The 17,097-nt window shown below is 45.9% G+C and overlaps 1 protein-coding gene across 1 annotated transcript in view; it reads right to left on the reverse strand.

Annotated features, from left to right (window-relative positions):
- Window positions 1-16,315, reverse strand: part of efnb3b (ephrin-B3b) — a 56,993-nt gene extending 40,678 nt beyond the window's left edge. Inside the window, exon 1 of the mRNA XM_053858562.1 lies at window positions 15,444-16,315. Within this exon, the coding sequence (XP_053714537.1) occupies window positions 15,444-15,592 (149 nt within the window). The 5' untranslated portion in view covers window positions 15,593-16,315. The remainder of the gene's footprint in view (window positions 1-15,443) is intronic.
- Between the last annotated feature and the right edge of the window lie 782 nt (window positions 16,316-17,097).

The raw sequence follows: 17,097 nt of genomic DNA on the forward strand, positions 1-17,097 counted from the left end.
ACAAGAGACTTAGGTGGGAACCCACAAGCCAGCAGCCAGTTCTTAGGCACAGGGCAAGGATACATGAGGAGACAGTCAATACAATCATGCAGGGATGTCTGCTGTCCCTGTTTTGAGCCCCTGAAATGTTATTTTCTTTATTTCCTAAAATGACTCTAACAGGTGTGCTGATCCCACTCATGTTCCAGACAGTTACTCATCTTCACTGCACTATAAAAAAGTATTTAAGCAGAGCCCCAAAATTCTGAAGTTAAGAGGAAATAAAAGTGTTCTGACAGCTGCGTTATAATATTTGTTTTGTATATTGAGCGGCTGGTTCAACAATTTTCCCCTCTAATTTCATTGTCATCTTTATCACTTCCTCAAAAAAGAAACATTGTGTTAAAAGGCTTGCATGGCAGTGATCTCAGGAATGCTAACCAACAGCTAGCCCAGCTTTAGGAGCAGCTGGACTCTCCACCGTTTCAGTGTTCCGCTGCCATCATCAGAGGTCAGGGGTCAGGCCGGAGTGCTGACTGCGCACCCAGCCAGACAAAGCTGATTAGCACACACGCTAACACACACACACGCCATTACACACATGCAGGGTGTGTGTTGGTATGTCTGCCCCTCATCACCCCACCTCCATTTCTCTCTCTGTGATATGTCTCATTGGGGGTACGGCGTGTCATGTGTTAGCACCTGCACCAATCCACAGCAGCTGGCTCGCGCTCGGCGGAGCAGTTCTGCCACAGGAAGTGATGACGCTGCCAATCTTTTATATATGTAATCTTGGGTTTTGTGGTCTCGGACCGGATGTTGGCGTCGAGCTCACGGAGGCAGAACTGAAAGTTGTCACCAGACACTGGTAGTTTAGAGGTTCTTGGTTAAGTGGACTCAGGATCTGGCCTTTTCGCAGACGATGTGGCCTTTTTCAGCTCCGTCGTTGCAGAAAGGTGAGAAGCTGCAGGAATGAGGATTAAGTTCTCTACTTCTCAGAACATACCAGTAACAGTGGGCTGTCCTGTATAGGTCGGAAGTCAGGAACTATCTGAGTCTAATCCAGAAGTGAGCAAAGGTTGGAGCGGAAATAAGTGACACAAGGTCAGATGTGAAAACATGGTATCCGTAGCTTTGGGAGATCACGGATAGAACAACATCGTAGACGCATGGCGCAAGACAGGAAGTGCTCGGACACTCAGTCATACTCCGTCACATTGGTTTTCCCGAATAACTGCTGGAAGAAGTTTACTGTTTAGGGTAGCCTCTTTGCTCTGACTCAAACTTGCATCAGGCGTAGTTATAAATGGATCATGGACTTCATGTGGTTGTAAATACGAACAACGTCACAGGCTACATTCGCCCCCAAATTAAATTGCTAAAAATATCTGCTACCACAATGAAATGGAAGAATATAAGAAACAATAGACAATCCAAAGCTCCCTTAACATTTTCATTCACTTGACCTTGGTCACTGTGGTGTTGGTGCCAATCCCTGCTGACATCAGGCGAGCGGTGGGGACACTCTGGACAGGTTGTCGGCTCGCAACAAAACGTGCAGCGAGAGACAAACACTGACACACAAGTCAAGAGTCTGCAGGGGAAATCTGCAGCCTTCATGACTCTTGCCTGTTGTGCATGTGCGTGTTAATGTGGTTTCTCAGGCCTGCCAGCATGATTAGATGTGTTAAATGCCCCCCCAACCTGATGCAGCCTGTTATGACAGAGACCCACACACACATGTTCATCATGATTCCCATTAATTATCTTTGCACTTGGCCGACTAATTAACACATCAGTTGGAGCAGAACTAATGTTGCATGCTAGTACACCACCCACACGTGCGCACGCACGCACCCACACACTGACACACACAGATGTCAGACAACGGAAATCGAATAATCTATATCTTTCCTCAAGGGGCAGAGCCATCCCACAATAGGTCACCTGTCAATCATTGGATGGACGCGGCAGAATAGAAATGCAAGTAGATCTAGCATCTAACCAGCAGTTAAACTTGACATCAGCGAAACCCCCGACATCTTGGAGTCAATAGGCCAATAGTACTCATCGATTGATGTGCTATTGTAAGGAGGCAAAGTGAGTTCCATGGCTACCAAGATTTGCACCATAGTCCTTGTTTGTCTTTGACCTTATAATGTAGGATTTTATTTATGAGAGTTGTTGTTTAATCTTTGATATGTTGAGTAAAAAAAAAACACAACATCACGTATGAGAGATGGGCCATAACTTATCGTAAACGATGTTCTGCCAAAAACAATTTCGTATATCCCGATAAATTCGATAAACACGCGGCACACTTGCTGCATTAGACTTGCATGAATACCACCACGCCGTGACGGTGCCGTGCTCTCCAGCTCTGCAGCGCTTTACGGCTGACGTGTGACAGTTGTGGAGAGTTTGGTGGACGTTAGTTCACGATCGTAGTTTTAAACTTATTTTTAATATAGGAAACCTTTGCCAATGACATTGGTCGACTGAGCCTCTGGATTGGTGTTTGTTTTAGTGGTTGTAATAGGTTTTCTGACGTGGTCGTCTACCTGGGTTCATAGCAACACATGCAGGGTCTCCTGCTGAAACACTGCGGTGAACATTCGTGAAAGACATCCGCTTATTGAATTTCTCATCTCTTCACTTAATGAACTACTATATTTAAACATACACAAATGATATTGTTGGAGACAAACTCTAATAAGTTTAATGATAAAACAGTTTCAAGAGAGACTGTAGTGAGTCCAACACATGGAATAGAATGAAAATGTATTTATCCTTATCGCTGATGTGGCTTATCATGACAGGTTTTTTTTTGTCCATGTCAGCCATCCCTATTTTGTATATAGTGAAAGAAGTAATAGTAAATAAGATTGTGATTCCAACAAGTTTCCCAACCAGATCCAGTAGATCCAGGACCGGTCCACTGCCCTGCTGTGACTTACTGATTAACATGCTGATTCACTGTCCAGAACATTTACTTCCTCAACCTTCCAGGAGGTCCCAGCGGGACTGAGCCCAGCGCCTGGGGGTGAACTGGAGGGTATTTCTCCCACATGTGGATTTATAATGTTTCCTGGTGTGAAGCCGCTCTAGTATTCACACACACACACACACACACACACACACACAGACCTTTAGGTTGGGCAGTAGACTTTAGTGGTCGCTGTCGTGGCTCTCGCCTCAGTGGTCTCTCAGTGGCCCGTCACTAAACATGGCCCCTCTCTCATCTCATTCTCTCTGACAGGCGGCGCAGCGTATAATTACGTCCCCCCTGAAACCGGTGCTGTAATCTCACACACTTGTGGACCATTACTGCCGAGGCTCTGGCTTTTTTCCACCAGCACCTCCACATCGCTTCATATCTCTGAAGGGTCCGAGAGGCTGAGAGAGCAAGTGAGGAGGCCTGACATTAACGAGATTGCTTGTTAAGAATAGAGGGAGGGGGCAGGAGGAGGGGGCGGGGGGGAGCGTAGTCGCTGTAATTGGGAGGTTTTGAAAAGGGGTAAGGGAGAAAAGACAGAATCAGGTTTCCACTCGGGGCCCGTCTAAGAGCGTCTGCAGCGACGAGAGAAGCAGTAGAGAGGTGCGAAAGGTCAGGCACACCTGTCAATCAGATCCCAACAAAGTCCGGCCCCCTCAAAGCTACGTTCCACTTGACGGACAAAGACTCAGTGTACAGTGGTGGGCTTCTGGAGCTGCGGCGCCGTCAGCAGGCTCATTACACGCGACACGTTTCACTTCCTGTTGGGTGCGAGTCCGGCTCCAGAGACCCCCCTCCCTTTAAAGCCAAGTGTAAAAGCTTCCGCGAGCAGGATTCGAAAATATAAGGTGCACAACAAGACATGGCCAGAGGGGGAAGCGACATCCACCAGAATGAGAGCGAGGCTGAGATCCTCGCCCTTTCTGACATCAACTTTGATGCACAGGGAACTGTGTGTTTATTTATGCTAATCAATTTATACAAACTCATAAGCGAGCGTCTGTGCAAACTCCCCAAATGTGCCCGTGTGTGGCTTTGCATTTCCTAAAGCGGAGGGATGTGCCAGTGGATGTAAGTGTGTGTAATCCCTCGCTATGGGACGCCCTCCTTTATTCCTGTGCCAGATGAGACCGTTCTGCCAAATTCCATGGACCAGACGGACGCCAAATACAAACATACACAACGCTGGAACCCGAGCGTGTGATGCATCTATGTAGGACGGCGAGCAGCATGTGTGTTTGCTCGAGAAGTGAACCTTGTATTAGAGAGCAGTGGCTGTTCATTTTGCTCCGTCTCAAGCCCATGGGCATCACACCTCCTGATTCTGACTCCAACCCAAATTCAAACAGCGATCCTTAATCCCATCACACCTGTGACTAGAACTCCCATCCAAGGTTCTGAAATGGAATTCACTTCCAAATTCCAGCTTTCAACAGTTTGATTTTAACCCCAACCTTAATTTTGACCTTGAAGGAAATTGGCATCTGATTTGGATCTCAACACTGACCCTTATCGTGGTTCTAAAACCGATCCAAACTTCAGTCGCAATCCCGGTTCCAAACTTTCAAGCACGAGCCTCCACGAAATTCCTACGCTATTTTTAGCTTCAATAGAGAGTTTGATCTTAACCTTAACCTGCTGGCTAATCCTAAATCTCATCCTCATTCAGATTCCCATCTCTAGTGGCAAGATGTCGATCCAGATTTCAATCCTGATAATGATCTCGGCTCAGATCCAAACTGAAATAGCGATGCTATATCGACAGAAGGTTCAAGCTGGAGAGGGAAGTAGGGCTCTAGTGGGGTAGTGCCAGGGTGTGAGGGGTTAGGTTAGTAGGTCGGCGTTCAGTGTAAAAGGATGAAATGGACGGATTAAAATCTTGGTCCACTTTTGAAGAACCACATTTTGGATTATTTAAACATCCCTTGGTGAATAGAAACAGCAATGTGGGTGTGTGCACGTCTTGGCGGGTTTGTCTTGGCAGGATGTTGCCCGGCTTACGCTGGTCCATAGGTGTGGAAGAAATGCAAGAGGATTAGAGAGAGAGCACACAGAACCCACAGAGAGGCGAATAGAGGACCCGCGGGAGGGACGGAAGAAAGATGAAAACAGATTAAGTAAGTTATCGGAAGGCAGCGAGAGAATGCTGGACAACACAAGAGCAAGAATGTGAAGAGCTGCTTCGAAGAAACGGTTAATTGCTGGATTTCATACCGCAGGATGGATTATCTCTACCTCCATTGTGTGCGTGTGTGTGTGTGTGAGTGTGTATAAATTAATAATACTTTCTATCCCTCTCAGCTTCGTCCATTCAGTGCATCGTTTTTTATCTCAGAGAATTCTTTCAGTCTATTATTCCCTTGTTGTATGCTCAGAGGTGTGTGAGTGTGTATTGGGCTCTTGAGCAGATTCTCTCTCACAATGTGTGAAGTAGAGCTTCACAATATATCAATAATGCAAAAAGATATTAACCACTGAGATATTATGAATAACCATGGCGCTGCCTGGCATGGAAGTGGCCTCCACTTGACAAAAACACTTTTGTCTTTGCATTTCTCTATAAGAAACGCCCGTTTCAGAAACATCCCAGCCATTTGGCTGACAACTAAAGGACTCCTGGTCAAAGAATGGATCTCAGCCTCTAACTGCACAAGTGTATTCGCCCTTCTGACTGTCAGCACGATCAGCACATGTTTTTAATCTGCTCCCCCGCCCCCTTCACACGTCCCTCCAGGGAGTCCATCTCACTGTCACCTCTCCTCACTTCTCTGGTCATCTTGCTCGTGTCTCATATCGTCTCCTCATCATTGGCACCACATCTGGAAATCACATCCTTCTGCTTATTTTGTTTCTTATTTAAGAATTCCCTCCCAAAAAAAAAACATTGGCCACAGGACCCAGGCCTGGACCCGGTCCTCTTGACTGCAAGTTGTCACTCAAAGACTAAAGGAAGTGGACCTGACCCCGGTTGAATTCAAAGCCAGATTGACAAGATAAAACACGCATCAGAGCTCCTGTCCAACTTCAGCAGAGAGGAACAACTTCCTCAGTTTGGCTTTTTAACAGTTCATTCACTAAAATAAACTCGTACACCTTTTATATCCAAATCAACAACCCGCACATTTTAAGCTTCTTAAAAAAGCAAATTATTTTTAAAAAAATCTATGTATTTTAGGAGACCAATATCCGAGGAAATGTTCAGTTGTTTTGCTTCTCCTTTGTTAAGAATCTCATTTACATCAGAGGGCTCATTGCAGCATTTTTGTCCATGTGTATTCGAAAGGTAAAGTTAATAGTGTGTACACAACTTATTCAAAAAATAAAGTAGACGTGGTATCTTAAGATGGCACAAACGCGAAGCAGCACCATGACAGGGTATTTTCTCTGAATTATCAGAAGAAGGCAACTTAAATTGAAGGTTAATCTTTGACCTTCAATCTCGGTTCTGTGGATTTCACAGAGCAGCCTTGGACCACTTGACAACAGATTAGGGCAGCAAGATTATTCATTGGATTGAGGCAGATTAACCCATCTAATGTCCAGCATCGGACCAGTGGATTTGCTGGTCGGACTGGATTGCTTTATCAGCATGAGAAGTGGAAAAACAGGAAGTGGCCGAACGAGTCGGAGCTGAGGAAAAGTGAGTTTTTGTTTTTAACGGACTGATGGATTCATAGATAGTGGAGGAGGCAGGGCAACGTTCAACACCTGCAGATGGAAAAGATAATTGGTCTGGGGCTGGCATTTGTTTGGATGTGGATGTCGCGTACTTGTGTACTTCCATTGATGAGACAATGTGTTCTCTGTTAATTATATGAAAAAGCGTTGGGCTTGGAGGAAATCTGTTTTGGAAATCAGTGTTGCTTAATGGATATGTTCAGTTCACAAACTACTGGACTTTTCATTTCAACATTTGGTTCATTTGCATGTTCAATTAATAACTACTACATTCTAAAGTAAGTAGAAGTTTTCACAGCATTTAAATGCAATATTGTGGTATTTTATTCATTTGATTAAGTCTGTCTTCATTTTAAAACCAAACAAGGCATCAAGGCATTTAGTTGAGAGGCTCACAGTCAGGGCCTTGCAGACGGTCACAGTGAGAGTCCAGTCACACAGAAGCTGGCAGACAAAGTGGAAGACTGATCCATCTGAGTTAAGAAATAAAGTCCACAAACGTGCTGACTTTATTTGCTCTGCTCTGTATTAACTGCGTGAGAGAGTGCTTGTGTGTTTTGACCAGGTGAGCAGGAACCTCCAGGTGTGGCGATGAGATACTGGCGAGTTTGGGGGACTTTGGGCTTAGGCAGGCCAGCAGGAGGACCAGTGCGGGGGGAGAGATAAACTAAGCTCCAGGTAGCAGAGCCAAACCTGTGCAAAGGGGACGGACTTGGACCAGGAGGACTGATGGACAGGTTTGAGATGTGAAGCCAGAAATGCGTGTGAGACGAGTCCTGAGAGGGACACGGCGGTGAGGAGTGGAGGAGGGGAAGGGTCCGCTGGTTGCTAATCCCCTTACAGACAGCTTTGTTGAGTGATTGACAGCTCAGCGCGCCACGTTAGAGTCAGAGAAGAGGGCCGGGGGGTTTGGGGTACCATGACTGGAGGGATTATCCACCCCTGGTTTACAACCCACTCATCACCACCTCATCACCCGTCCCCAGAAGAGGTCAAGTGGTCCAGGCCAGGTTCTGTTGTTTCCATCGCCCACAATAACTTGTTTTGTTTCTGCCACCAATTCAGGGATGCTGTTTGAGGGGGCGGGGTCAGGCAGCAGGGGGTGGGGTTACACAAACCCACGCAGGGCAAGCCAACAAGTGTTCTCGCCCACGCATGACACACGCCAGACATACACGCACACCGAGGCCCTCAAACCCTGACAAGAGGCTTGTTCTGGTAGATCGCTGTGGCAACCAGCGTCGGCTCGAGAGGAAAGCGTTTACGATTAAATTATCACTGATAATAAGATGAAATGCTGAGACAAAGCACCGACGCACGCAGAAACACTCGTACAAAACACATAATTAACAGAAGTGAACAAGATGATCAGCTTGAAGGGAATTCATTAGGTTTATATTTGCGAGGAAATGGTGGCATTTCTGTGCTGTAAACTGATTATTGAATAAAGACATAAAAAACAGTTTTCAGCAAGGTTAATCAACAAAGTCGGTTATTGAGCTAACAGCTACGTTGCACTGACCATTCTGTCTCTCACAGAGGAACATTTCAGTAGCATCTTCAAGTATTTCTTTAAAAGTTGCACACGATCCACTTGATTATTCCGTAATATCTGTTCCAGTAAATATTGTTTTTTACTTAGTTAGCGCTGTGAAATTTGTATTTCTACTTCACATACCAGGTGACTCATGAGCGCTCAAAGGTCCGAAGTTATACGTTCCTGTTGTAGTTTATCAACATCTACGGTTTTGAAGTGATAAACGGAGATGCATTCTGATATGACCATTTCTTCTCCCGTCACCGTTTTTTTCTACTGCTTTACTCTGTTGATGACAACCTGAGCCGTTACTGAATCTCCTGGTAGTTTGTAGTAATTCACAGCCTTTCTTCAGTGAAGTTCTGTTCAAACACAAAGCCATGAAAATGTGAAAGAAACATCACGCTCAGGCAGAACTCCAGATGTCAGTGAAAGTGACCCACTCGGGTCCACTCATCCATCAAGCACAATACAAAAGAACACAACGGAGAGCAAGGTGGGGGAGGGGCTATAGCTGGACCACACCCCTACTGCACCCCCCACGTAGCGCTGCTGCATTCTTTGTGACGAAGTAAGGAAAGGGGGGGGTCCATCTGGGTGTAGTATGTGTGTGTGTTCTTCTGTGCTTCAGAGGTTGCTGGAAGGAGGTGATGAAATGAGGAGGACCGAACCACCTGCCAAGAAAGAAAAGGAGCAGATGGAGGAGGAGAAAAAAGGAGGAGGACGAGAACGAAGTTCAGCGCCCAGCGGTTCGCTGCAACCTGATCCAAAGGCGTGCAGGAATGAATTTGAGTGGAGGTCTAGAGAGGAGAACAAAAGACATGGAGGAGGATTAGAGAAGTGAAGGAGTGTGTGAAGACAAAGAGGCGCAGGAGGTGGGGAGGAGAGTGAGAAAGAGGGTGGAGGTATTCTACTTGGAACATTTCCAACCCTGGGAGCAATAATATTTTTCATCTGCCAAATAATGTGTGTTCGCCAGCGAGTGTGAATGTGAGTGCGTAAGTCGCATCATTAATAATCAGCACAAGGTCGATGAAGTCAACACCTGCGCTACACGTCTTCTTCCGCTGATTGTGAAATTCACTCTCTGCCTGAAACTGTACTCTTCAAATTCCCTTTGATCCCTGCTTCCGCGGACAGAGAACATTTTCGTTACCAAGCCTCCCCCTCCGCCGAAGTCCCGCTCAGAACTAATCACACATTTGGAACGTCAATACGACTTCATATTAAACAGAACCAGGAGACGGCGAAAGATTTTCCACGCAACGGGAGCCAAGTTCAGGCAGTTACCGTGACAACCGTGTTCAACTAATGCCGTAGCCAGATGTGTCGCGCTCGCTAATCTGCAGGCCCCGAATTTCGCCCCAATATAGTCTGATTATGAGAACGTGAGCGTGCAAAAGTGCGAGAGGAAACGTCTGGAGGAACCATCAAGCCGCTAACGGCGGTGTTTGCCGGCAACACTCCTTTACATAAAGTTCATGTTTGCACACACGCACACAAAGATTCTGAGAAACATTTGCCTAAACTTTGCATCTGCATAGATCTTCAGAGTTCAAAAATGCAAACACAGAACTTCAGCCAGGGGCAAAACTGTTAGACAACCAGCAGACAGCCAACTCACTATCACAAGACAAAAACAACCACACAACTGACAACCAAGTAGACAGGGAACCCATACGACACACAACCAACTAGACAAATAACCAGAGGCCAGACAAACGCAACACTGGACAACCTACCCACAAGACAAACAATCGAACAGACAGTTGGCTCATAACACCTTCGATATCCGAGACGACCGCACGCAAGACCGTGTCAAGCGCAGAGAACTGGATGACTAACAACATAGCGACATCTGACGTAGCAGTAAACCGACACACAAACCACCTGAGCTGCAAAGCAGATTTAGAACACACCAAGTGGATTCAGTCAGTTGTGCGTAAGAGGATGTGATTCAGGTTAGAGTAGTCGAGTATAATACAGATGTTTTTCTGCTCTTTAGAACACTTCACACACATGACTTCTTAAGAGGATGTAGCCATTTCTTGATATGATTTGGCCTCTTGACCCTTTGGTTGGTGTCAAGGTCACCCTGCTACCAGAATTTTACACTGTAAAATGGTCCAATAGTATGGATTCAAGAAGAAGCTATTCTCATATCACCTGCAGCTGAAGCAAACAAAACATGTCAGAAGTCAAGAGTGCGTCTACAACAATCCAAGTTACGATGGTCAGGATTGCACAACAAACTTGAGTCAAACAGCAGCCCTGATGTTCTGTAAACACCCAACCAAAATGACACTTGAAAGGTGCGGCACACAGACTTGAATCTTCCTGGAAAGACGGCAGCACCTCGGGACCCCTGCGGTGAAGCGATCTGCACCACCTTTTCCGCACGCAGAGACATTAGCACGCATGCACACCTGCCAACAGAGCACGTCTCTGTCCCGTCACCAGCAGAGAAGTTTGACCCCGCCCAGCGAAAAAATCTGCCAAGAGGACTGGATGATCCGTCTTAGAGCGGAGGTGCTGGGAAGCAAGCTAATGAGTGTGTGTGTGTGTTTGTGTGTGTGCAGTCACTGGGGGCAATCCGCCAACTGATGCTGGGTCACATGTGACCCCTTCAGACCTGGATTAGTGCGACTTCAGGAGTGGTTCAAAATGACACACGAACACATCGCCATCTCATCCGGCCGCCCCGGGATTGTGTTTATTGGTCATATTGCGGTTTTTGCGATTCATCCCAGGATCAGGTCCCGGTCACCATAACTCGGCATGTACAGATGAATAGCAGGATTTAGTTAAGTCAGGTCAGAGGGGTACGTGCAGACGTTAAACGGAACTAAAGCTTCATTGAGGTTACACTTGAAAAGAGCTCTTAAACACAAGACTGTTCCCACTCCAGAACCTCCTCCCACTGATCATTCACTGATGCAGCTTTCCACCAGTGCTTCAACTGAAGTCAATAAAGTAGGATGCTACGGGAACCACCGCCAACAACCTGCACTGAACTTTAATTTAACGCTGTAAAACAGCCATTGGATAATTTTCATTCTCACAAGAAAGAAAAAAAAATCTCCCGATCAAATTTTACATTTAAAAAAGAAAGACTTGCAAGTGCAGTTTGCAGGGAGACCCAGCGTCTCTTCGCATGGTCATCATCCGCAGCATCATAATTAGCTCCTAGATGTGACACATGTTCCCAATTTGCTACGTCTGGTCAGCGCGCCAGGAGGGGGCATGATGAAGCGAGGCGGAGATAAAGACAGACAGGAAATGACAGGAGAGGGAGATATGGGAGGACAGAAGATCGCTCGCTACGGCAGAAGCCAATTCGATGGGAACATCAAAGACATGGAGGTCCAGGGGTTGGCAAGGTGACGGCGGTCAGGTCCGAGTCCTCTCTCCTACAGTTCAGGCCATGCGGACTCACTTGAACGCTTGCAAGCTAGCGACAATGACAATTTTTCTTTTCAGTTTTTTCTCCCTCAGTGGTCGGACTTACACGACTGACATGCTCAGAGGCTAAACCTCTCACTTGCTACCCGACAATGAGTGTCATCAGGGAAGGATGTGGGATCAGTGGGAAGGCCTCGGCAGCCGTTAGCGCCGGAGAGGGAATCAGCCTCCTGTGACCAACTGCGCTCCCTCCTTCTGTAAATCCACCCGATGTTGGCAAAAAGGCCTCATTAAGGGCTTCATAGCTGATCCAGAGCAGGGGCCCACACACATAACAGGCCGGAGGGGGGGAGGGCCAGGGGCATTCAGGCGATTGCCTGAAGCGCACAGACATACCCTTGGGCACCACTGCGAGGTCGGAACCATGAGAGAATATAAAGCGATTAACAGCCAAATGAATAGAAATAAAGTGTTCTTAAGGAAGGAAGCAACACATCAACAGGACAAGTTGATGTCCTGATCAACTTGTCCTTTGATGTGTTGCAGGAACTAGTGAACCCAAGCATTGAGAGAAGATGACTGACACAACACAGGACGGTTACCGACAGGGTACAAAAGTCTGTCAAGTGGTCAGGTTTGATGAAACGCACTTGACAGAAGACAAAAAAATTAAGTGCGGAGACAAAAGTGCCGGGGTAAAAGTGGCTGAAGGAATTCAGTCAAGAGGAAATGAAAGAAAAGATTGGAGCCATGAGAGGCGTTTATGACACCACAATGTTAAGGCTCGACAGGTCTTAGTTACCGTGGCCGTGGACCAGCCTGGACATGGAAGAAGGTCAACAAAGATGAATGTTGACAGACTGTATTGATGACGAAAGTCTGGACTGGACTTGTGTTTACTCGTAACATGTTAGTGATGTTGCTAACTGGCTCATAAGAGACACACTGTGACCCCCATTGTGAGGGAAATACGACTGCTGGTGACGCAGTACAGTCATGTTTCAGAAGAAATATATAGAGAAATCAGCCCTTCTACACCAGACAGGCCACAGCAGGACGGATGTGTGAGCACAGGTGTGAAGGCTGAACTGTGCGTGAAATGGAAGCAACAACAATAGTCCACCACCAGAGTTTCTGCTCCATGTTCCATTACTGGCTGTTTTCAATTCAAAGCAGCCACACGAAAATACTCCCACAAGAGCAAGCCATTGCTCTGATCAAAGAACAGTGTGACGTTATGGGTAGAATATTTTCTTTCCCCAAATACACCATTTGGAATTTCAACATGTGACAGAAATGCGCTTTCCATTTAAAATGTGTTCGAAAAGACAAGGTTATACAACAACATAGCTGTTAGCATAGACGTGTTAAATCTTAAAGGGGAAAAGCTGGAATTACAAAGTATCACACAGCTCAGTTTTAAGTTCAGACGGAGAAGCCTCAGCAGATCTGAAAGCGCATGACTCTCAGCCTCACGATATCCACTGACCAGTGCTTCCCAGTGTTGCGCCGCACCGAAAATATCCGTCAGGTGTTAGTCATCCTCCTGAAATTTAATTTACAACCCAAAGACACCAGTTCCAAACAAAACCAACAATTTCCCTCATGGGGGAAATTAAAGCTGTAAATTCTGGCACCAAGATGAAGGTTTTAATTTCTTTTGGAATCTTTTTTTCTCAGGAACCAGGCGAGGTGTTTGTTTCAGGGGAATGAAGCGAGCACTCGCCCGGAACATTAAATTAACTCCTTGCGGTCGACATCAAAGATGCTCACAAGTATCTCATAAACCCTGACGGAAGGTCACGACCTGCTTGCATGCAGAGAATATTTGTGTTTTTCATTCAGCCTCAAATCAAAAATGCAAATCAACTTTGTTTCTCGTGGCAACATTGACTGAGAGACATGGCGCTTCAAAGCGGGTTTTCAGATTGTCCACCGTCTTGAAACAGTGAATTTAGATTTCACATGTCCAACACCATTAATACTTTATCATACTGGAGAAAATCTCTTTCATAAAATAACTCTCACAACACTCATCTATCAACGCCGATGAGCTACACTCCAGAAAACACCAATGCAGTCCAAAGAAAAGTACGAGACACGTCTTCCAACTTCAATCACTTGCAACACGCAACTGTGATACAACACATCAGGCAGATTTATTTTGATTTATTTACTTTTTTACTCAATGATACTTCGATATCTGCCTCAAAAGTAGTGTAGTAAAGCTGCGTCACACTCAACTGTGACTTTAACATGTCATTGTTGTCAATCATACGCCACCTGACCTTCTGTAGGAATGACAGCAGAACAAGCTTACAGTACCTTGTTAATAACTGGTAATTGAGGAGGAGTTCACTGCTAAAATGAATGCTTAATACATCAGACTTATCTGGTTCTTCGGCATTTGTATACCAACTTTCACTGGTGAAACACTTTTCATGCTTTGTTTGAGTGACAGACGCAAAAGTGCCCCTTCTTCCTTCATTTCACCAGAGCCTTCTAAAACTCAGGGTCACTGGCAAAGTGAGGAGCAAGTTGCTCCATCAACAACTGGATCCTTTTCATTGCCCCAGTGTGAATAGTACATTGGCAATTAGAGTGAGTGGACATGAGTTCTTTCAGTGAGCCTCATGTACATTTCAAGTGATGAAAGCAAGCCGAGTGTCCAGTGATGTATTCCCGTGCACTTCCACACAACGTTTCACTGGTGCTGCACAACTACACTTTGGCAAACTATAAAACTTTCAAAAACCAAGTAAAGAATGAATGTGGTCCTGGATCACTTCCAAAAGACATCATGAGCTGTACACTCCTTCCATTTGACCCTCCAGATTCTTCCTACTTCAGTCCTTTGCTCACTCTTTTTGGCTATTTTGAAGACATAAACATTACTCAAATTTAAGAGAAAACCGCTGCCAGTCTTTGTCTGCCATCTGCTAGCAGCCAGAACCCACAACTCCTCTCTGTCTGAGTGACGGAAGTTAACAAACAACACAGCTTTGTTGTCTGTCTGCGCTTCACATACATTGGTGTCCGAATGGAGGTGAACACAAGTGAAATCAGCAGACGGTTTAATCGTCGTTCCATCTGAGACGTTCATGTTTGTCATGTTTCCTTCACATTGTTTATTGAGCTTCTAACTGTTGCACTTTGGAGTGATCCAGCACAAGACAGGACACGAATTTGAGTCAGGAAAAATCCTCTTTTGTTTCCAACATGAGGGGGAAAAAAACAGCACGGCTGCAAATATGAAAATGATGACAATATTCAGACCCGATTGTTGACATCTTGACCTTTTAGCAACAATATATAACATATTTAAACAGCGTCTTGAGGCCATTTTGTAGACTTCAACCGTAGCTTCTTTGTTTTGACTACAAACAAACCCTTGGGTAATAAAGATGACACAAGACAAAGGAAATAACAACAGACTTCAAAACTTTTCTTCTGCCAAAATGACAACATTATTTTCACATCTTTTTTTTTAATTAACAAAGATTTACCGCAGAAACGTGAAAATCTTATAATTGTGCAACCACTCCTCAATGAAAGGCGTTTTTTTCACGAGTACAAACTAGAATGACTTTGGTAAATGCACTTGCTCTATATAAATGTCGCCATTTTCTTAACTTTTCCTATGTTTTTTTTCCAGTAAGATTCTATAGCACAGTTGTTTTTCAATCTACTATTCCACGCGACAGATGTGAAGTGACATATCGGATCCCTCACACCTGCAGCCATCTTACAACATCCCATTCCCAAATCTGAGCCGTTTGACCAGAATTCCTGGCTCACTATTCCCCGTGTCCCTTCGGAATTCCGCACCCGGGGAGTTGCGGGAGCTCCTACCTTTCGTTGAGCGAGTTCCAGTAGATGGGCTCCATGTTGCTGGCTGTGGTCGCCAGTAAATCCAGCAGCAGCACCAGCAGGATTCCCATCCCATTCCCAGCTCCTCCGCACGCCATCTCGACCCGCATTCCCAACATTTGCAGCCACATTGGGCAAGAAGTGTGGAGCAAAGGAAGCCGCTGCAGGTGGATGTGAAGCAGTTAAAGAGAGAATCCCGCAGTTTTTATCCTCATGGATCCAAAATTCAGCCCCCAAAACAAACACTGACAAACTTGTCCGGTCCAAACGCGTGATTCTTTCTCTGGGTTCTGGTTGTCAACCCCGCAACATTCCCTGAACAAATCCACTCGGGGGGGATTTCAGCAGCGTCGCTGGAGGACTCCTCTCCGGTGGTGTCCCCGAACAACGTCCCCTTGTTCTCTCCGCGACCCAGACTGCGTGGGCTTCTCTCCCATTCCCCGGTCGCAGCTCCGGGAGATCAGCACAGCACGCCAGGTGAGCGGGAACGTTTCCACGGGGAAAAGCACAGCTGTGTCACCGGTGTCCGCGGACATCCATGGTCCCCGCGCGGACTCTTGAAACCCTCAAATCCTTGCTGGGAGTGAGTCGAGCGGGGAAAGATCCAGGGGATAGATCCACGAACAGCCAAGTTGGAAGAGGACGTGTGGATGCGACTCTTGCTGCGTGGACGGGTCCTGAGTGCTCCTGCTCTGAATCCCCGTGCAGCGACTGGCAGCAGCCCACTGACACGCACACTCACTCACTCACTCGCTGACTGACACACGCGCACTGGCTCGCACGCGCAGCGCAGGAGGCGGAGAAAGAGGAGGAGAAATTCTCATTCTCCCACCGGCGGACAGGGGGGGTGATTCTTCCAGGATTTTATTTGAAAGGGGGCGGTAGCGAGTCCCCCAGCGCCTCCTCCAGACTCGGACCTGTGGACTCCTTGTGCCCTCCCTCTTACCCCTCCGCCCCCTCTTCAACAGCGCGGCTGGTGTAGAGCAACAGTGCCCCCACTGGAACGGCGTGGAATGGCACGCGTTCGTGTTTTTTTTTCCTCGAATATTTCATTGAAGCAGATATTGGGGTGAAATCGGAAGATGCCCGATCATAAATAAATCGCTTTGCTCTTAGTGGACATTTTAATAATTTCATATCAGACCTTAAAACCATTTGCTCTCTGCATGTTTCACTCAAAAGTCCCGGCTCACTTTGTCAATAAACTGAAACCCTGAAAGGGTAACTGTGTTCAAAGTTTACTGCGACAGTGACATGATTACTTATCTATATATAGAAGGCTATATTCTAAATTATATTTAGCTCATATTGGTAAAAAAAAAATACAATCCAGTTTTATCATAATGTTTAGTATATGTTTTGTGTGTGTGTGTGTGTGTTCAGTGTTTTACTGAATACTGAAAAGGTGTAACCAGGTATTACATTTATTCAACCAGGAGCGAAGTGTCCTGAGCCGAACTGAAAAGTTACCATACACAATTATTGCCTTTTAATGCTGATGTAAGTTTAGCTCATGCTTTTGCAAATACAAAATTATTACTATCACAGTGAAAAATTTGTTTACATTTGCAAGCATTCAAAACCCAAAAAAGTCTTTAGTTTTGTCACTTGCTACAGATGTATTACTCCTTTCGAT

This window comes from Synchiropus splendidus, chromosome 3 (genome assembly GCF_027744825.2).
Source record: "Synchiropus splendidus isolate RoL2022-P1 chromosome 3, RoL_Sspl_1.0, whole genome shotgun sequence".
In the NCBI taxonomy this organism is placed as follows: Eukaryota; Metazoa; Chordata; class Actinopteri; order Syngnathiformes; family Callionymidae; genus Synchiropus; species Synchiropus splendidus.